The 16,824-nt window shown below is 44.1% G+C and overlaps 1 protein-coding gene and 1 long non-coding RNA gene across 2 annotated transcripts in view; one reads left to right on the top strand and one right to left on the bottom strand.

The window, feature by feature from the left end:
- Window positions 1-4,339: 4,339 nt before the first annotated feature.
- klhl6 (kelch-like family member 6) overlaps window positions 4,340-16,824 on the bottom strand; it is a 62,503-nt gene continuing 50,018 nt past the window's right edge. The window contains exon 7 of the mRNA XM_041181314.1: window positions 4,340-5,586. Coding sequence (XP_041037248.1) covers window positions 5,285-5,586 — 302 coding nt within the window. The 3' untranslated portion in view covers window positions 4,340-5,284. The remainder of the gene's footprint in view (window positions 5,587-16,824) is intronic.
- LOC121274145 overlaps window positions 5,203-16,824 on the top strand; it is a 44,641-nt gene continuing 33,019 nt past the window's right edge. Inside the window, exons 1-2 of the long non-coding RNA XR_005942176.1 lie at window positions 5,203-5,251; window positions 14,675-14,773. This is a non-coding gene — a long non-coding RNA (uncharacterized LOC121274145). The remainder of the gene's footprint in view (window positions 5,252-14,674; window positions 14,774-16,824) is intronic.

The following is a 16,824-nucleotide window of genomic DNA, read 5'->3' as shown; positions in this document are numbered from 1 at the left end:
CTGATGCATCCTCAACAGGCCTTGGAGCTGTAGTCGTTCAGGTCCAGGAGGATGGTAACAGAAAGCCAGTCTACTTTGCTTCCAGGGCATTAACTGAAATGGAAGAACATTATGCAACTATAGAGAAAGAAGCATTGGCAGTAATCTGGGCATCTGAACGATTCTCTGATTATTTGATGGGATTGCAATTTCAAATCGAGACAGACCAGAAACTGTTGGTCACCCTCCTGAATTCCACAGAGATTGTCAAAGTGCCTCTATGCATAAACATTTCAGACTCAGGCTGATCTGTTCTTATTATACAGCTGTGTATATGCCAGGCAAAATACAGACCACAGCAGATGCATTATCTAGCTATGGTTGATCAGGCAGCAACCCGAGACTTAGTACTTATTTCAAAAGTGGAAGCATTTCATAGGTCATAACCAACTCTCTACCAGCCTCTGAGAGAGAAAAAAAACTACCAGAAATCAGGAAAGCACAAGAAGAGGTTGTGGAGTATACCCAGGTTAGAAAATTTTGCTGGAGCTTTGTCAAAATATAATCCAAACAATCAGCTCTCATGAAATTACCACTAACAGAGAAAAATCTAATGATAGTGGACGATCTTCTAGTATTTAACCATAGACTAGTAATACCCAAGGCTATGAGGGAGGAAATTCTTCATGGTCCATGATGGTCACTTAGGATTAGAGAATGTAGAGCTTTTGCACATCAATCCGTATGATGGCCAGGAATTTCAAAAGCAATTCAAGACTTCATACTTGCACAGTTAATAGCCAAACATCCACAGAACCTTTATTACCATCTAGATTTCCAGACAGGCCTTGGGAAAGATTGGGACCAGATCTCTTTGACTTTAGAGGAAAAACACACCTTATTACTGGATTACTATTCATGCATTCAAGCAGTGGGAAACCTTTGCAATAAAGAACACGCCACAAGTTACCTAAAGAGAAACCCAAACAGTATTCAAAGTGGAAATCAAACCACAAACCTACCACTAGCTTCTCGAAGGCAATTAGGGATGTGCATCAAATGCTTGCCAGTGATGCCCACGTCCATGAAGGAATTTTTTAAAAGTTCGATATAGAGCAGTTAAACACCATCCAGAAAATAGCCTAGAAGGGATTTAGATTAGTTAAGTGAGCGGGTAAAAATTTGGCAGCTGCTGTCCACTTTGGCGGGAAGAATAGAAAAGTATATTATTTAAATGGAGAGCTCTATGGTACAGAGGGATCTGGGTGTCCTGGTGCATGAAACACGTGGCACAGCTGTACAGGGCCTTAGTGATACTGCATCTGGAGTATTGTGTACATTTTGGTCTCCTTACTTAAGAAAGGATATAATTGCATTAGAAGCAGTTCAGAGAAGGGTCACTAAACTGAATCCCGCGTTGAAGGGGTTAGCTTATGAGTAAAAGTTGAGTAGGTTGGACTTATACCCATTGCAGTTTAGAAGAATGAGAGGTGATTTTATTGAAACATATAAAATCCTGAGGGGTCTTCATAAAGTGGACACTGAGTGGATGTTTCCCTTTGTGGGGGAATCTAGAACTAGGAGACAGAGTTTAAAAATTAGGGGTCTCCCATTTGAGACTGAGATGAAGAGAATTATTTTTCCTCAGAGGGTCGTTAGTCTGTGGAATTCTCTTACCCAGAGAGCAGTGGAGGCTGGCTCATTAAATTTATTCAAGGCGGAGTTAGATAGAATTTTGATTGACAAGGGTTATGGGATGCAGACAGGAAAGTGGAGTTGAGGCCAGAATTAGGTCAGCCATGATCTTATCGAATGGTGGAGCAGGCTCAAATGGCCTACTCCTCCTCTAAATCTTGTGGTTAAACACTGGGGAACATTGGGATATGGGGACGTTAACAACCAGGGAACAATGGGCTAGGGAGAGGTTAAACACTGGGGAACAATGAGATAATGAGGGGTTAAACACTGGAATAGTGAGATATAGACAGGTTAAATATTGGAGAATAGTGGTGGACATGGAGAGTTTAAACACTGAAGAATAGTAGGATATAGAGAGGCAAAGCACAGGGGAAAGTGAAGCATATGGGAACATAAAATCAAGACTAGGCCATTGACACCTCAAGTCTGTTCCACCATTCAATTAGATTGGACTGGACTTTGCGATCAGTTTGAAGGTAGGCATTGCCAACTGACTTCAGAAATGCGAATTTATCCTAGTTCATTGGCTGCACTGACAATTTCAACCTCTGGCTGCAGAAAGATACATCTGCAAAGACTAGCGGTGCGGACAAAGCCGCACCCCCTAATGATGTCACCAGCTGAAGACACGAACCTTGAGGTCAATCTTCACCTCAGTGGCAGGTGAGTTTGTTTATATTGGCCCAGAGCTTCCAGTCAGTAATGGAGAGGATCTACTTGCCACTCACGGCGATTTAATCTGCCCACTTACCATTCTACAATAGCTGGAAGCGTTGCTCTAACTGAGCCAGGAGGCCTAGGGCTGAGTGTAATCCCAACAAAGCTAGGGCCCCATGGTGGGGTGAACATTGTCCGGAGGGGTGTTGGTGGTGAACATTGTCCGGGGGGCTTGGGGGGGTTGGGTGGGGGGTGAACATTGTGCGGTGGGGGGTGAACACTGTCAGGGGAGGCCTACAACATTTGGGGGGTCGGGGGGAGGCGAACATTGTCGGGGGTGAACAATGTCGGGCGGGGTACAACATTTAGGGTGAACATTACTAGGGGAGGGGTGAACATTGTCGTGGGGGGTGAGCACTCTTTGGGGGTGCTGTCCTGCTTTTTGACACTCCAGCTAATTAATTTGGAATTTTGCTGGTTTTATACCTGCTCTGAGAAGCTATAAATAATTCAGTGTAAAAGCCAGGTTCAGTTTAGGGTAAAGAGCCCAAGTCTCCATGGCTCTTGCCATCTGATCCCACTGCCATTGGAATCCTGAAGCAATCTGAGCAGAGTAAAACTGGCAGAGGCCCAGAACTTCCACTCTGCAGATGGTCGTACCCCACACATATCCCCCAAGATGTGCTGTGTGACCCCTCAGAAGTCCCAACATATTGACTATGAGGGAATTACCCAGGAAGTTTGGATTTCCAATAGGTAACTCCATCCAGAACCCTCCAAAAATGTCTGAAACTCCGAGTTTGAGTCAGAGACATTGGATGGTTCTGACTCAGTAAACTGGATAGTTACCCTGGCAAGGTTAGACAAAAAGAAACAGTTCTAACTCCTGGGTAACTATAAATAATCACTCACACTGACCAACACCCCGCATTCCCGCACCCCCATCAACCATCCAAACCCTCCAACTACCCCCAACCCCCAAGTATACCCTGACCCTCCAACCCCTTCAACTTCACTCCAATCCTCTGACACCCCTCCCACCCTGACCTGGGCCAACCTCACCACCTGACTCACCCTGCCACCCTACCCAGCCGGCATCCTATCACCCTACCAACCCTCCCACCTACCACCCTATCCAGCTAACACCCTATCCACCCTGTCACCCTACACAGCTGGTACCCTATATCACCCTTCCCACCCTGCCACTTACACCCTCCCACCCTACCCACTTACCTCACTCACACTCATTCACTAATGCAGTGAAAAGCCAGTTTAATGTCCCAAAGCTTTTTAATGCATTAGTGAATGAGAACTCACCAAAATACGACAGCTAGTGCTGTAAAAAGTAGACGTGTCTTGGCTTCCCCTGACAATCTTGCACTATGAGGATGGACGTCGAGAATAGCTACACTCCACAGAGGCCTGGTTCGGAAGTCTAGGCGAGAAATGTGGAGCTCTGGCACTATTTTTAAAAATCGGAGCAGATTGGTAACCTGACAGTGATTGCCACTGCTCAGAAGATTGGGGCCCATAAATTTAAACATCTTGCCTTGGTAGCGTGGATGTGCATGTGCTGGGACAACCTCAGGGCCCCAGGGTGCAGCAGGAGATCTCTCCCCATATCGGAAGATTTGGGCCAATGATTTTCAACACTTTTAAACACGTTAAGAAATACACAGAATTTTTCAGCTCAACTCACAATTTGTTTTCTCCTTTAGTTTCTGCACCAGCCCAGTTTAATTACATTTTTTTTTGCCTGAGACTTTATATAAAACTCCTTTCTTATCCGTGAGATTTTTTACATAATTTAATTTTAATCCCATTTATCTTCCTAGTATTTTATCTGAACTTCAAGCCTGAGTATCCCTTACCATTTTCCCGGGGAGTTGAAAGTCTCTCCCTCCCTCCTTCTCCCAACCTCTTGCCCTTTTCCCCATGGGAGCTGTACAAGCAGAATCTGCAGGGCACAACTAAGTCAGAAATAAAACACACAAATAAAACCATATTGATATTGTACAAATATGCAAAGACAAATTTATCTGAAATTTAATAAAGATATTTGGGGAATAGCATCATTATGAGCTGGAGGATGTCATGTTGCAGAGATTTGTAACGTATTAAAGGGATTTATAGTATCTAATACATGGCTGAACCACTCATCATCAGGCTTTATGCCTGCTAATATCAGCTCTCATTTAAATAGCGTTAAACCCAGTGTTATATGTGGGCAATCAGCCCAAATTCATTAAATACAGGTCCCTGCCACTTTACAAAGTGGCCCAGCAGGACCATTATCAGAAGCTCTGGAGGAGCATATTCTCAAGTATCACTACTTCCTTTTGCCAGCATAAGTCTGTGCAGCTGGCAGCATAAGTTGGCAGCTGCAACTCCCTTTTGAACCCCGATAGCATTGCCTTTATTAGGACCACGAGATCTGGGCCATAATGGTTGATCTGTATCTTTACTCTAACTACTCACTCACCATAATATCCTTGCCCACCAGCTTAGTCTACGCAACCTGTCCCTATAGTTTAACTCATTGAACCAGTGTTGTATCCTCTCTCCATATACCTCTGCTCCCACATATTTACTCCATATTGTTCTGTTTCCAATGTGTTTCCAATATATTGCAATGTTTACCCAGTGTGTATCCTCTATGACTAGTGTGTAGCTGCTTTATTAGCCAAAAAATGCAAGGAATCTTTCTGGATTAGATTCCAGTTTCCAAATATTTTGACAATGCAGTGTTTGTCCCACAAGGTTCGTGTGCAAAGATCGTACAGCCATTTCTCTGGTGACATCCAAAAGGATCAAATCATGGTGACAGGAAAATGTTTTGTTAAACGCATCCAATGGTTGAGATAGAAGTTCAGGAGAACGCAGACTCATGGGAAGCCCTGAGGCAGCCCCTCAGGAGGTGAGTAAAAGTTGCCCATGATTTTGCCGACTGTCATACGGAGACAGCTCCGGGAACAATGCGACGGATGTGTGTGTAGGACTTTCTAACGGTGACACTGCCGTGGTGCGATACCCCACGGGGCAAGACACACTCCTCCGTCAGCTTTTCCTTCTCTGTGTCCCAGCACAAGACGGTGGCAATAACCTCGTTCTTCTCGTCGCGGCCCCCGGTGATGAAGAGTTTGTTGTTGCAGGCCGCAATCCCACAGCTGGCGCGTTCGTGACCAAACTGTGTGACCAGAGTCCATAAGTCTTCAATGGGGCTGTAGCAGTAAAGGGCCTTCATTGCACCACCTTGGGAAAGAGAGAGAGAGAGAGAGATTAAAGCAGCAGTCAGAGTTTACTGAGGCTGGAATATAGTAGGAAACCAAGGATGGTGGTTTGGTCAAAGGATATTCCAGCTCGATGCAGTATTCCATTATGACAGTATAATGAAAACCCAAAGGAGATCAAAGATTTCCCCCTTCACATACCACTTATTTTGGCCATGATTACTCCAGCAACCCAGCCCAACTTCCATCTACCTACAACTCTTCATCTTTTGACTTCATGCCCACACCACATCCCCCACCCTCACCTACCCATTTCACCACATTCCTCACCCCCACGTATCTAACTCACTGTATCAGTCGCACGTACCGACCCACCCTTTCACCGTATCCCTCAATTCTCACCTTCTTACTCAATCCCTCAATCTCTTGTTTCCCCAGAATCACATTAAATTGTTCCTTGAATCCATAAACCCAGTCCATTTCAATGTCCTTACCCAGGTAACTTATTCTTCTACTTGATTGTCCCTGTTCGCCTGCTTCTCTCTTTTTGAAATCAGAACTTATGTCCCCTGCTGTTCGAACCCTGTTACTCAAATTACAATTCCTTCCATCAGTAGCTCTTTTGGTGCCCATTTTGGGTTTATCAACTAACTAATCCACCTGATAGTTACAATGGATAGAAATTAATCTCATGAAATTATTGTAAAGAAGCTTCTTCAGTAACAAAAAGATTGTCCAGAGGATGGCGCTATTGTTTGCTCTCCACATATGTCCCACCACAAAAATAGCATCTAGAGAAAAGCAAAGTACTGCGGATGCTGGAAATCTGAAATAAAAACAAATGTTGGAAAAGCTCAGCAAGGCTTGGTAGCATCTGTGGAGAGAGAAAAACAGAGTTAACGTTTTGAATCTGTGTGACTCTTCTTCAGAGCTAAAGAGAAGTAGAAATGTGATGGATTTTGTGATTGCTACTTCTCTTTAGCTCTGAAGAAGTCACACAGATTCGAAATGTTAACTCTGTTTCTCTCTCCACAGATGCTGCCAGGCCTTGCTGAGCTTTTCCAGCATTTTCTGTTTTTATTAAAAATGGCATCGACCAGCGATTGCTAATACAAGACAGCTGCATTTTTCGCAGATGCCCGACTTAGGAAACTCGAAAAAGTTGACAAACAGCTCAGAAAATCTGACACAGCACAAAAGATCAGGCAACTCATTAAAACTAAGTACAACGAAACATGGGTCTGAATTTTACCAACCTGCTGGAGACCGGCTGGGAGGCAGGAGGCCTTGTATAAAGGGGGCGGGGGGCAGAAGGCCTTGGGAGGGGAACCTGATGACTTCCCGCCTTCACAGGATATTGTCAGCACAGGGGGCATCAGTAGGGCAGCTGCCTTCTGATGGAGGTGGGCAGACAATTAATGGCCAATCCCCCACCGCCCCCCACCACCCCTGTTGGCATTTTCCCAGTGACGGAATGGGCCCCCACCATGCACAGACACTGCCAGGTAAATACGGTTGCCAACCCTCCAGGACTGAAGATTAATCTCCTGGGCGCCTGCTGCGTGCAACCCTGGAGAAAAATCATTGGGACATTAAAAAAGATTGGGTTTTTCTTGTCATTTTTTTTTTACCTTTCTCTTTGCCAGTTGTAAAAATGTTGAAAATGGGGAAAAGAGGTTGTTTGGTTGACGGTCAAGCATCATCCAATTGAGTAACAATGTAAATTTCTACCATATTATGATCATTCTTCCCTAGAGGCCCCTTGACACTGAGATTATTAATTAGCCCTTTCTCATTGCACAATACTAGATTTAAAATAGCCCGTTCCCTAATTGGTTCCTCAACAAACTGTTCTAGAAAACCATCTTGTATGCATTCCAGGAATTCACCCTCCACAATATTAGTCTGAATTTGGTTTACCCAATCTATATGTAAATTTGAAGTCCCTCTCGATTATTGGCCTTCTTCCTGCAGCTTTGGCAGTGGCCACCACTATCGGTGGCGCTGCCGAGCTGCCGGACTTCTAATTGGGCCTCTGTAGTGACTGAGGGTATAGCCTCTCCTGTTGTGTATCAGGGGTCTTGTGATGTTCTGGGAAGCTCCAACCAATAAGCCCTAAGCGTGGGCAATCTGAGGATGTAGCTCCTGAAAAGCTCTCTGTAATAAAGTTCATCTGTTTCTTGTTGAAACCTATCCGCTTTGTCGAGTCATTACATTTGACGGCGGGTAAAATAGCTCTAACGCTGCACCTCATCTTGTTATCATGAGTGCACCAAATCTTCCTCGCCATGGAAAGTGCTGTGAGAGACTTGCAGACTTTGCAACACCTACAATGTGGCGCTGATCTTCATGTGGGCTGTGAACCTACCACCAAGCATGGCGCGAAAACCAGACCCATAGCATCGAAGCGAGAGGCAATGTCCACTGTTAGAAACATGAAAAGACCTAGTGGAAACACTTCAGCAGCAATTTCGAGGTTAATTTGTTCTAGATGTGGGGGTGACCACAAATCAGACACCTGTGGATTCAAGGAGGCAGAATGCCATTACTGCCATAAGAAAGGTCTTGTAGTAAAGCAATGCAGGGCGATGTCAAAACAGCCCATAAATACAGCAGAACCTGAAGCTGCCGACACCGACATCTATTCCCTGTAAAACACAACCGCTGTAAGAACCGAATCTTCACAATCCAAGTTAATGAGAAGCCACTAATAATGGAGGCGGATACAGGAGCCTCAACTACAGTGGTGGGAGAGCATACTTTCAAATACCTTAGTGAAGGTACTCAGCTACTAAACCTGGAGCAGACAACTGCTAGATTAAAGACATATACTGGAGAGTCTATTCAGGTAAAGGACTTTGCCACAGTATCAGTGTCTTATAGGCAACAGACAGCCCAGCTGCCTGCGTTAATAGTGAAAGCAGAAGGACCCATTCTGCTAGGCCAAGATTGGTTACAGAAAATCAAGCTTGACTGGTCTGAGATATTTCACCTGAAACAGGAGGAGTTCCTGGACTGCTAAAGATTTCTTTTTATTCATTCATGGGATGTGGGCTTCGCTGGTTGGGCCAGCATTTATTGCCCATCCTTAGTTGCCCTTGAGAAGGTGGTGCTGATCTGCCTTCTTCAACATCTGCAGTGCATGTGGTATAGGTACACCCACAGTACTGTTAGGAAGGGAGCTCCAGGATTTTGACCCAGTGACAATGAAGGAGCTGCAATATATTTCCAAGTCAGGATGGTGTGTGGCTTGGAGGGGAACTTCCAGATGGGAACACCACAACCTATCTGCTGCCCTTGTCCTTCTAGATGGTAGTGATCGAGGGGTTTGGAAGGTGCTGTCTAAGGAGCCTTGATAAATTCCTGCAGTGCATCTTGTAGATGGTACACACTGCTGCTACTGTGCTTCGGTGGTGGAGGGAGTGAATGTTTGTGGATGTGGTGCCAATAAAACAGGCTGCTTTGTCCTGGACAGTGTCAAGCTTCTTGAGCATTGTGTCACCCAGGCAAGTGGGGAGTATTCCATCACACCCCTGACTTGTGCCTTGTAGATGGTGGGCAGGCTTTTGGGAGTCAGGAGGCGAGTTACTCTTCACACAATTTCTAGCCTCTGACCTGCTCTTGCAGCCATAGTATTTATATGGCTCGTCCAGTTCAGTTTCTGGTCAATGGTAACTCCCAGAATGTTGATAGTGGGAGACTCAGTGATGGTAATGCCATTGAACGTGAAGGGCGATGGTTAGATTCTCTCTTGTTGGAGATGTTCATTGCCTGGCACTCGTGGCTCGAATGTTACTTGCCACTTGTGAGCCCAAGCCTGGATATTGTCCAGGTCTTAATGCATTTAGACGTGGACTGCTTCTAAGGAGTCACAAATGGTGCTGAACATTGTGCGATCATCAGCCAACATCCTCACTCCTGATCTGATAATGGAAGGAAGGTCATTGATAAAGCAGCTGAAGATGCTTGGGCTGAGGACACTACCCTGAGGAACTCGTGCAGTGATGTCCTAGAGCTGAGATGATTGACCTCCAAGAACCACAACCACCTTCCCTTGTGCTAGGTAGTGGAGAGGTTTCCCTCTGATTCCCATTGACTCCAGTTTTGCTAGGGCTCCTTGATATCACACTCGGTCAAATGTGGCCTTGATGTCAAGGGCAGTCACTCTCACCTCACCTCAGGAGTTCAGCTCTTTTGTCCATGTCAGAACCAAGGCTAAAATGAGGTCAGGAGCTGAGTGGCCCTTGCAGAACCCAAACTGGGCATCAGTGAGCAGGTTATTGCTAAGCAAGTGTCGCTTCATAGCACTGTTGATGACCCCTTCCATTACTTTACTGATGGTCGAGAGTAGATTGATAGAGCGGTAATTGGCTGTGTTGGATTTGTCCTGTTTATTGTGTGCAGAACATACCTGGGCAATTTTCCACATAGCCGGGTAGATGCCAGTATTGTAGCTGTATTGGAACAGCTTGGCTAGGGGCGCGGCAAGTTCTGGGGCACAAGTCTTCAGCACTATTGCTGGAATATTATCAGGACCCGTAGCCTTTGCAGTATCCAATGCCTTCAGCCATTTCTTGATATCATGTGGAGTGAATCAAATTGACTGGAGACTGGCATCTGTGATGCTGGGGACCTCCGGAGAAGGCCGAGATGGATCATCCACTCAGCATTTCTGGCTGAAGATTGTAGCAAATGCTTCAGCCTTAACTTTTGCATTGACATGCTAGGCTCCTCCATCAGTGAGTATGGGGATATTTGTGGAGACTCCTCCTCCAGTGAGTTGTTTAATTGTCCACCACCATTCATGACTGGATGTGGCAGGACTGCAGAGCTTAGATCTGATCCATTAGTTGTGGGATGGCTTAGCTCTATCACTTGCTGCTTATGCTGTTTAGCACACAAGTAGTCTTGTGTTATAGCTTCACCAGGTTGACACCTCCTTTTTAGGTATGTCTGTGCTCCTGGCATGCCCTCCTGCACTCTTCATTGAACCAGGGCTGATCCCCTGGCTTGATGGTAATGGTAGAGTGGGGCCAGGCTATGAGGTTACAGATTGTGTTTGAGTATAATTCTGCTGCTGCTGATGGCTCACAGTGCCTCATAGATGCCCAGTCTTGATCTAGATCTGTTCGAAACCATTTAGCCCCGTGGTAATGCCACACAACTCCATGGAGGGTGTCTTCAATGTGAAGGCAACCACAACAACGGTGTGGTGGTCACTCCTACCAATTCAGTCATGGACAGATGCATCTGCGGCAGGCAGGTTGTTGAGGATAAGAATGGTTTTCCCTCTTGTTGCCTGACACAGATCCAGTCTAGCAGCTATGTCCTTCAGGACTCAGCCAGCTCGGTCAGTAGTGGTGCTAGCTCCAAGTCGGGTCTGGGACATTATCTGTAAGATATGATTCTGTGAGGATGACTATGTCAGGCTCTCCCAATTTTGGCACTAGCCCCCTGATGTTAGTAAGGAGGACTTTGCAGGGTCGACAGGGCTGAGATGCCGTTGTCATTTCTGGTGCCTAGGCCGATGTCAGGCGGTCCGTCCGGTTTCATTCCTCTTTTTGAGACTTTGTAGTGGTTTGATACAACTGAGTGGCTTGCTAGGCCTTTCAGAGTGAACCATGTATTGCTGGAGTCTGGAGTCACATGTAGGCCAGACAGGATGGCCAGTTTCCTTCTCTAAAAGGGCATTAGTGAACCAGATGGGTTCATAGCCATCATTATATTTTTAATTCCAGATTTTCATCTGCCTTGGCAGTATATGAAACCAGGTCCCCAGAGCATTACCCTGGGTCTCTGGATTACTAGACCAGTGACAATACCACTAAGCCATTGCCTCCCCCTAAATATGACAATGCATTTCAGGAGGTGCTAAGAGGGTTCATGGAAGCCAGCGTACAATTAAAGAAGGAAAAATGCACATTTCAAGTGCCAGAAATTATTTACCTGGGTCACAGGGCGGACACCATGGGTTTATATCCTGTAGAAGAGAAAGATTGGGCAATAAAAAATGCGCCCTCACCGTCCAATGTAACCAAACTCAAGTATTTCCTGGGTATGATCAATTACTATAGCCGCTTCTTGCCAAACTTATCAACAGTGTTAGCACCATTACACTTGTTAAAAAAAAATCACCATTGATCATGAAATTCACAACAGGAAGAAGCTTTTGTGAAAGTAAAGAAATTATTATGTTCATCCTGTTTATTGGTACACTACGATCCAGGGAAGGAGTTGGTATTAACATGTGATGCCTCTGCTTATGATGTGAGAGCCGTGTTATCACACAGAATGGAAAATGGATCAGAAAGGCCCATTGGCTATGTATTAAGAACCCTCTCCACAGCCGAGAAGGATTATTCCCAGCTACAAAAGGAAAGTTTATTGGTGATATTCAGAATGAAGAAATTCCACCAGTATCTGCATGGACGACATTTCACCATTGTCTCAGACCATAAGCCATTAATGAGTTTATTCAGTGAGGATAAGGCCATTCTGCCAATAGCATCAGCAAGAATACAACATGGGGCTTTGATATTATCTGCATACAAGTGTACTTTTTGCACCATCCTGGCTTGTATATGGCAAATGCAGACGCAGTCAGACGTCTCCCTTTACCAGAAGTTGTGCTATAAGGTGAATTTCTTGGATTCTTCACCAGTGTGTGTGAAGCAAATTAGAAATTGGATGAACAGGGATCCAATATTGTTGAAAGTCAGAGACCTTGTTTTGCAAGAATGGTCAAATTCGCCTGTGCTTGAATTGTTGAGACCATTCCATGCCTGAAACGCAGAGTTAAGCTGCCAAGACGGAATTTTGTTGTGGGGATCAAGAGTTGTCATCCCTCCACAAGGAAGAGAACTACTCTTGGCAGAGCTTCACAATGCGCATCCAGGCATATCAAAGATGAAAATGTTTGCGCAAAACCAAGTCTGGTGGCCAGACATTGACAGTGACAATGAAACCATGGTCAAGTACTGTTTCCACCAACAGTGAAACAGAAGTTGCCTGTTTCAGCTCCCCTGCACCTGTGGGAGTGGCCTGGTCCACCCTGGGTTAGACTACATATTGATTATGTAGTTCTATTCTTAGGTACCATGTTTTTGTTGATCATAGATGCACATTCTAAATGGATGGATGTATACAAAGTCAAATCACCAACATCCAATGAAAGTATCTAGAAGCTGCATCATTGTTTTAGCATACATGGAAATCGTTGTTTCTGATAATGGTATGGTCTTTAGCAGTACAGAGATTCATGAATTTAAATGGAATCAGACATATTAAAACAGCCCCTTACCATCCCTCATCAAATAGTTTAGCTGAGAGGGCTGTGAAAACGTTCAAGTTTTGTATGACGAAATTATCAGAAGGTACTGTAGACACTCGACTTTCCAACTTTCTTCTCAGTTATCACACAACGCCACATGCGACTACAGGTTCAAAACCATCTGAATTATTGATGAAACACCACCCAAGTGCAAGGTTAACTCTGGTTTTTCCAAACTTAGAGGGGAAGGTGGAGAGGAATCAGAGTAATCAAATATTGAATCATGATATTCACAGCAAAGCTTGCACCTTCAGTGTAGGTGACACAGTATTCGTGCAAAATTTCAGAAGTGGACCTTGTTGGATTCAGAGACTGGTCCCTTATCCTTCTAAGTGTAAGTGGAAAATAGAATCTTTCGTAAGCACGTGGACCATATTCGTGATAGAGAGACATTCCAACAACCAACTATTCCACCTATGATTAACGGTGATCCATCAATCCCTAAGGTGACAGATCAACATAGAATAGACATGCCCAATGTCTCTATAGAGTTGCCAAACCCAGAACTGCCACTTTCTAATGTGTCTCATGCTGCAGTTCTTGATCATGTCAATCCTGTTGAGGAACCTCAAGTGGTAGAGCTATGCCGCTCTAGCCATATAAGGAGAGCATCTCAGAAAATTAATTTTTAATCACCTGAATTTGTATATTTGTATATATTGTTGGATATTCAAATATTCCCTGTAAATAGAAACAGTAAAAAACTAAAGGGGGAGGAAATTTAGTAACTGAAGGTATAGCCTCTCCTGCTGTCAATCAAGGGTTACGTGATGTTCTCGGAGGTTCCACCCAATGAGCCCTAAGCACGGGTAATCCGGGAGTTGGGGCTTCCTGACGAGAGTCCTGATCGAGCGTGTAGCGCCTGAAAAGCTTTCTGCAATAAAGTTTATCTATTTCTTGTTCAAACCTGTTATAGTATCCTAATTGGCTATCACTGGTAAAATGCCCCCCTGGGTCGTCCATCCATCCACACAGCCTAAGGACCTGCTTAGGTCCCAGTGGTGGCTGGTCAGTCTAGGATTTGGTAAGATACCAGCCACAACCCAGAATACAGGCCTATCGCCAAGGCTCATTGCCTCAAAATGACTAAATAATTTGCTTTTTATTGCTCACGGTATTGATATTTTTACTGATGTTTTGGGCTTACATTGCACAGTTCAATTTGTTGTTCTGTGAAGCTGAAACCCAATTACTTCACGAATTTGAAACATCGGAATTAGAATAGGTCATTCAGTCCCTTGAGCCTCTCCCGCCATTCAATTAAATCACTGCTAATCTGTATCAGTTTTAATTATCCACTTGCTCCATATCCCTTAATACCCTTACCCCCCCCAAAAAACTATCAATCTCAGTCTGAATGGCTCCAATTGTTCCAGAGTCCCAGGTGGCCCCAGGGAGTCTTAAAAAAATGTGAGAAGTGTGTGAGAGAGAGTGTGAAAAAGAGAGAGTGAAAGAGAGAGAGTGAGTAAGTGAGTGAGTGAAAGACAGAGAGAGTGAGTGAGTGAGTGAAAGACAGAGAGAGAGTGAGTGAGTGAGAGAGTGTGAGAGAGAGAGAAAGTGAGAGTGAGTGAGTGAATGAGTGAAAGAGAGAGAGAGAGTGAGAGAGTGAGTGAAAGAGAAGGAGAGAGTGAGTGAGTGAGTGAGTGAGAGAAAGACAGAGAGAGAGAGAGTGAGAGAGAGAGAGAGAGAGAGACTCAGGCCAGGATTTTCTGGCCCCGCTGTAGTGGGTACACCCATGACGAATGTGGCAAGCCATACTAATGTCCATTAACTTTGGCAGGACCAAAAGAGGGGCCGGAAAATTCCAGCCTCAGTCTTCAGACCGGCCAAATTCTGAGAAAAATGTGACGCCACAGGAAAACAGACAAGTAATTGGTTGGTGAGTATTTTCTCATTTACCTTTCAAAACTTGAATATTGGATTTTATTAGTGGTAGTAAGGATTACTAGCAGTAGTAAAGCTTATTAGCAGTAAGATCTAGGCTTCTAATCTCCAGCTTATAAGAAACAGTCTATAAAGCAAAGTTAAGAAATGGCAGGGCAGCTCAGCTGGGTGTAACACCCATCCTGTAACACGTAGAGAGCCGCAGCCACTTCCCGTGGCCTGGACAACCACATGTGCAGGAAGGGTCACCAGCTGCCAAAACTTGAGCTTCAGGTTTTGGAACTCGAGCGATGGCTGGAGTCACTGTGGTGCACCTTTGAGGCTGAAAACTACGTGTATAGCAGGTTAAGAGAGTGCAGGCAGAGAGGGAATGGCTGACTGCCAGACAGTCTAGGAAGCCCAGACAGGTAGTGCAGGAGTTCCCCTGAGTCTACCTTGCTCACTAACCACTGTTCCGTTTTGGACACCGAACACCAGTGAGGGTGGTGGTTTCTCAGAGGAGTACAGCCAAAGCCAACTCCAATCTAGAACAGTTTGTTGAGGAACCAACTAGGGGGCAGGCTATTTTAGATCTAGCATTGTGCAATGTGAAAGGGCTAATTAATAATCTCATTGTAAAGGAGACTCTAGGGAACAGTCACCATAAGATGATAACATAAAATTCTAAGTTTAAAAGTGATGTTTTTCAATCTGGAGCTAGTGTCTTAAATCTAAACAAAGGAAACTATGAAGGTATGAGGGCATGTTGACTGTGGCAGATTGGGAAACTACATTCAAAGGTATGATGGTAGACAGGCAATGGCTAACATTTAAAGAATTAATACATGGTTTACAACAAATATACATATATACGTTCCTTTGAGGCACAATAACCCAACAGGAAAAGTGAACCAACTGTGGCTAACAAGATAATTTAAAAATTCTATTAGATCAAGGAAGAGGCTTATAAAATTGCCCAAAAAAGTACTAAGCCTGAGGATTCAGAGCTTTTTAGAATTTAGTAAAGGAGAACCAAGAAACTGATAAAGAAGGGGAAAATAGAATATGAGAATAAACTAGCGAGAAACATAAAAATGGGCTGTAAAAGCTTCTATAAGTATGTAAGAAATGTATGAAAGAAATTAGTATTAGTAAAAAGTAATAATGGAAAAATTAATGGGACTGAAAGCTGATAAATCCCCTGGACCTGATGATCTACATCCCAGAGTGTTGAAAGAAAATGGGAAGCTACAGACCTGCTAGCCTGACATCAGTGCTAGGAAAAATGTTAGACTCTATTATAAAGAATGTGATAACTGAACACTTCGAAAATAATAGTAGGATTGGGCAGAGTCGGCAGAGTCGACATTCATTTATGAAAGGGAAATCATGTTTGAAAAACTTGTTGGAGTTTTTTGAGAATGTAACTAGCAGGATAGATAAGGGAGAACCAATGGGTGTGGTATATTTGGATTTTCAGTAGGCTTTCGGTAAGGTCCCACACAAGAGGTTTGTAAACAAAATTAGACACCATGGGATTGAAGGTAATATACTGACATGGACTGAGAATTGGTTAATGGACAAAAAACAGAATAGGAATAATGGGTTATTCTCAGGCTGGCAGTTTATCACTAGTGAGATACCGCAAGGATCAGTACTTGGGCCCCAGCTATTCGCAATCTGTATCAGTGATTTGGATATGGAGACCAAATGTAATATTTCCAAATTTGGTTGGAATTACATAAAACTAGCTAGAAATGTGAGTTATGAGGAGGATGCAAAGAAGCTTCAATGGGATTAAGACAGGGTAAGTGAGGGGGCTAGAAGATAACGGATGGAATATAATGTGATGATATCCACTTTGGTGGAAAAGAACAGAAATACAGAGTATTTTTTTTTAAATAGTGAGAGGTTGAGAAGTGTTGATGTCCAAAGGGACCTGGGTGTCCTTGTTCATGAGTCACTGAAAGCTAACATGCAGGTGCAACAAGCAATTAGGAAGCCAAATGGTACATTGGCTTTTATTGCAAGAGGATTTGAGTACAGAATTAAAGATGTCTTACTGTA

Source organism: Carcharodon carcharias, chromosome 2, assembly GCF_017639515.1.
Source record: "Carcharodon carcharias isolate sCarCar2 chromosome 2, sCarCar2.pri, whole genome shotgun sequence".
NCBI classification, from domain to species: domain Eukaryota; kingdom Metazoa; phylum Chordata; class Chondrichthyes; order Lamniformes; family Lamnidae; genus Carcharodon; species Carcharodon carcharias.
This window is presented reverse-complemented; position numbering and strand designations above follow the sequence as displayed.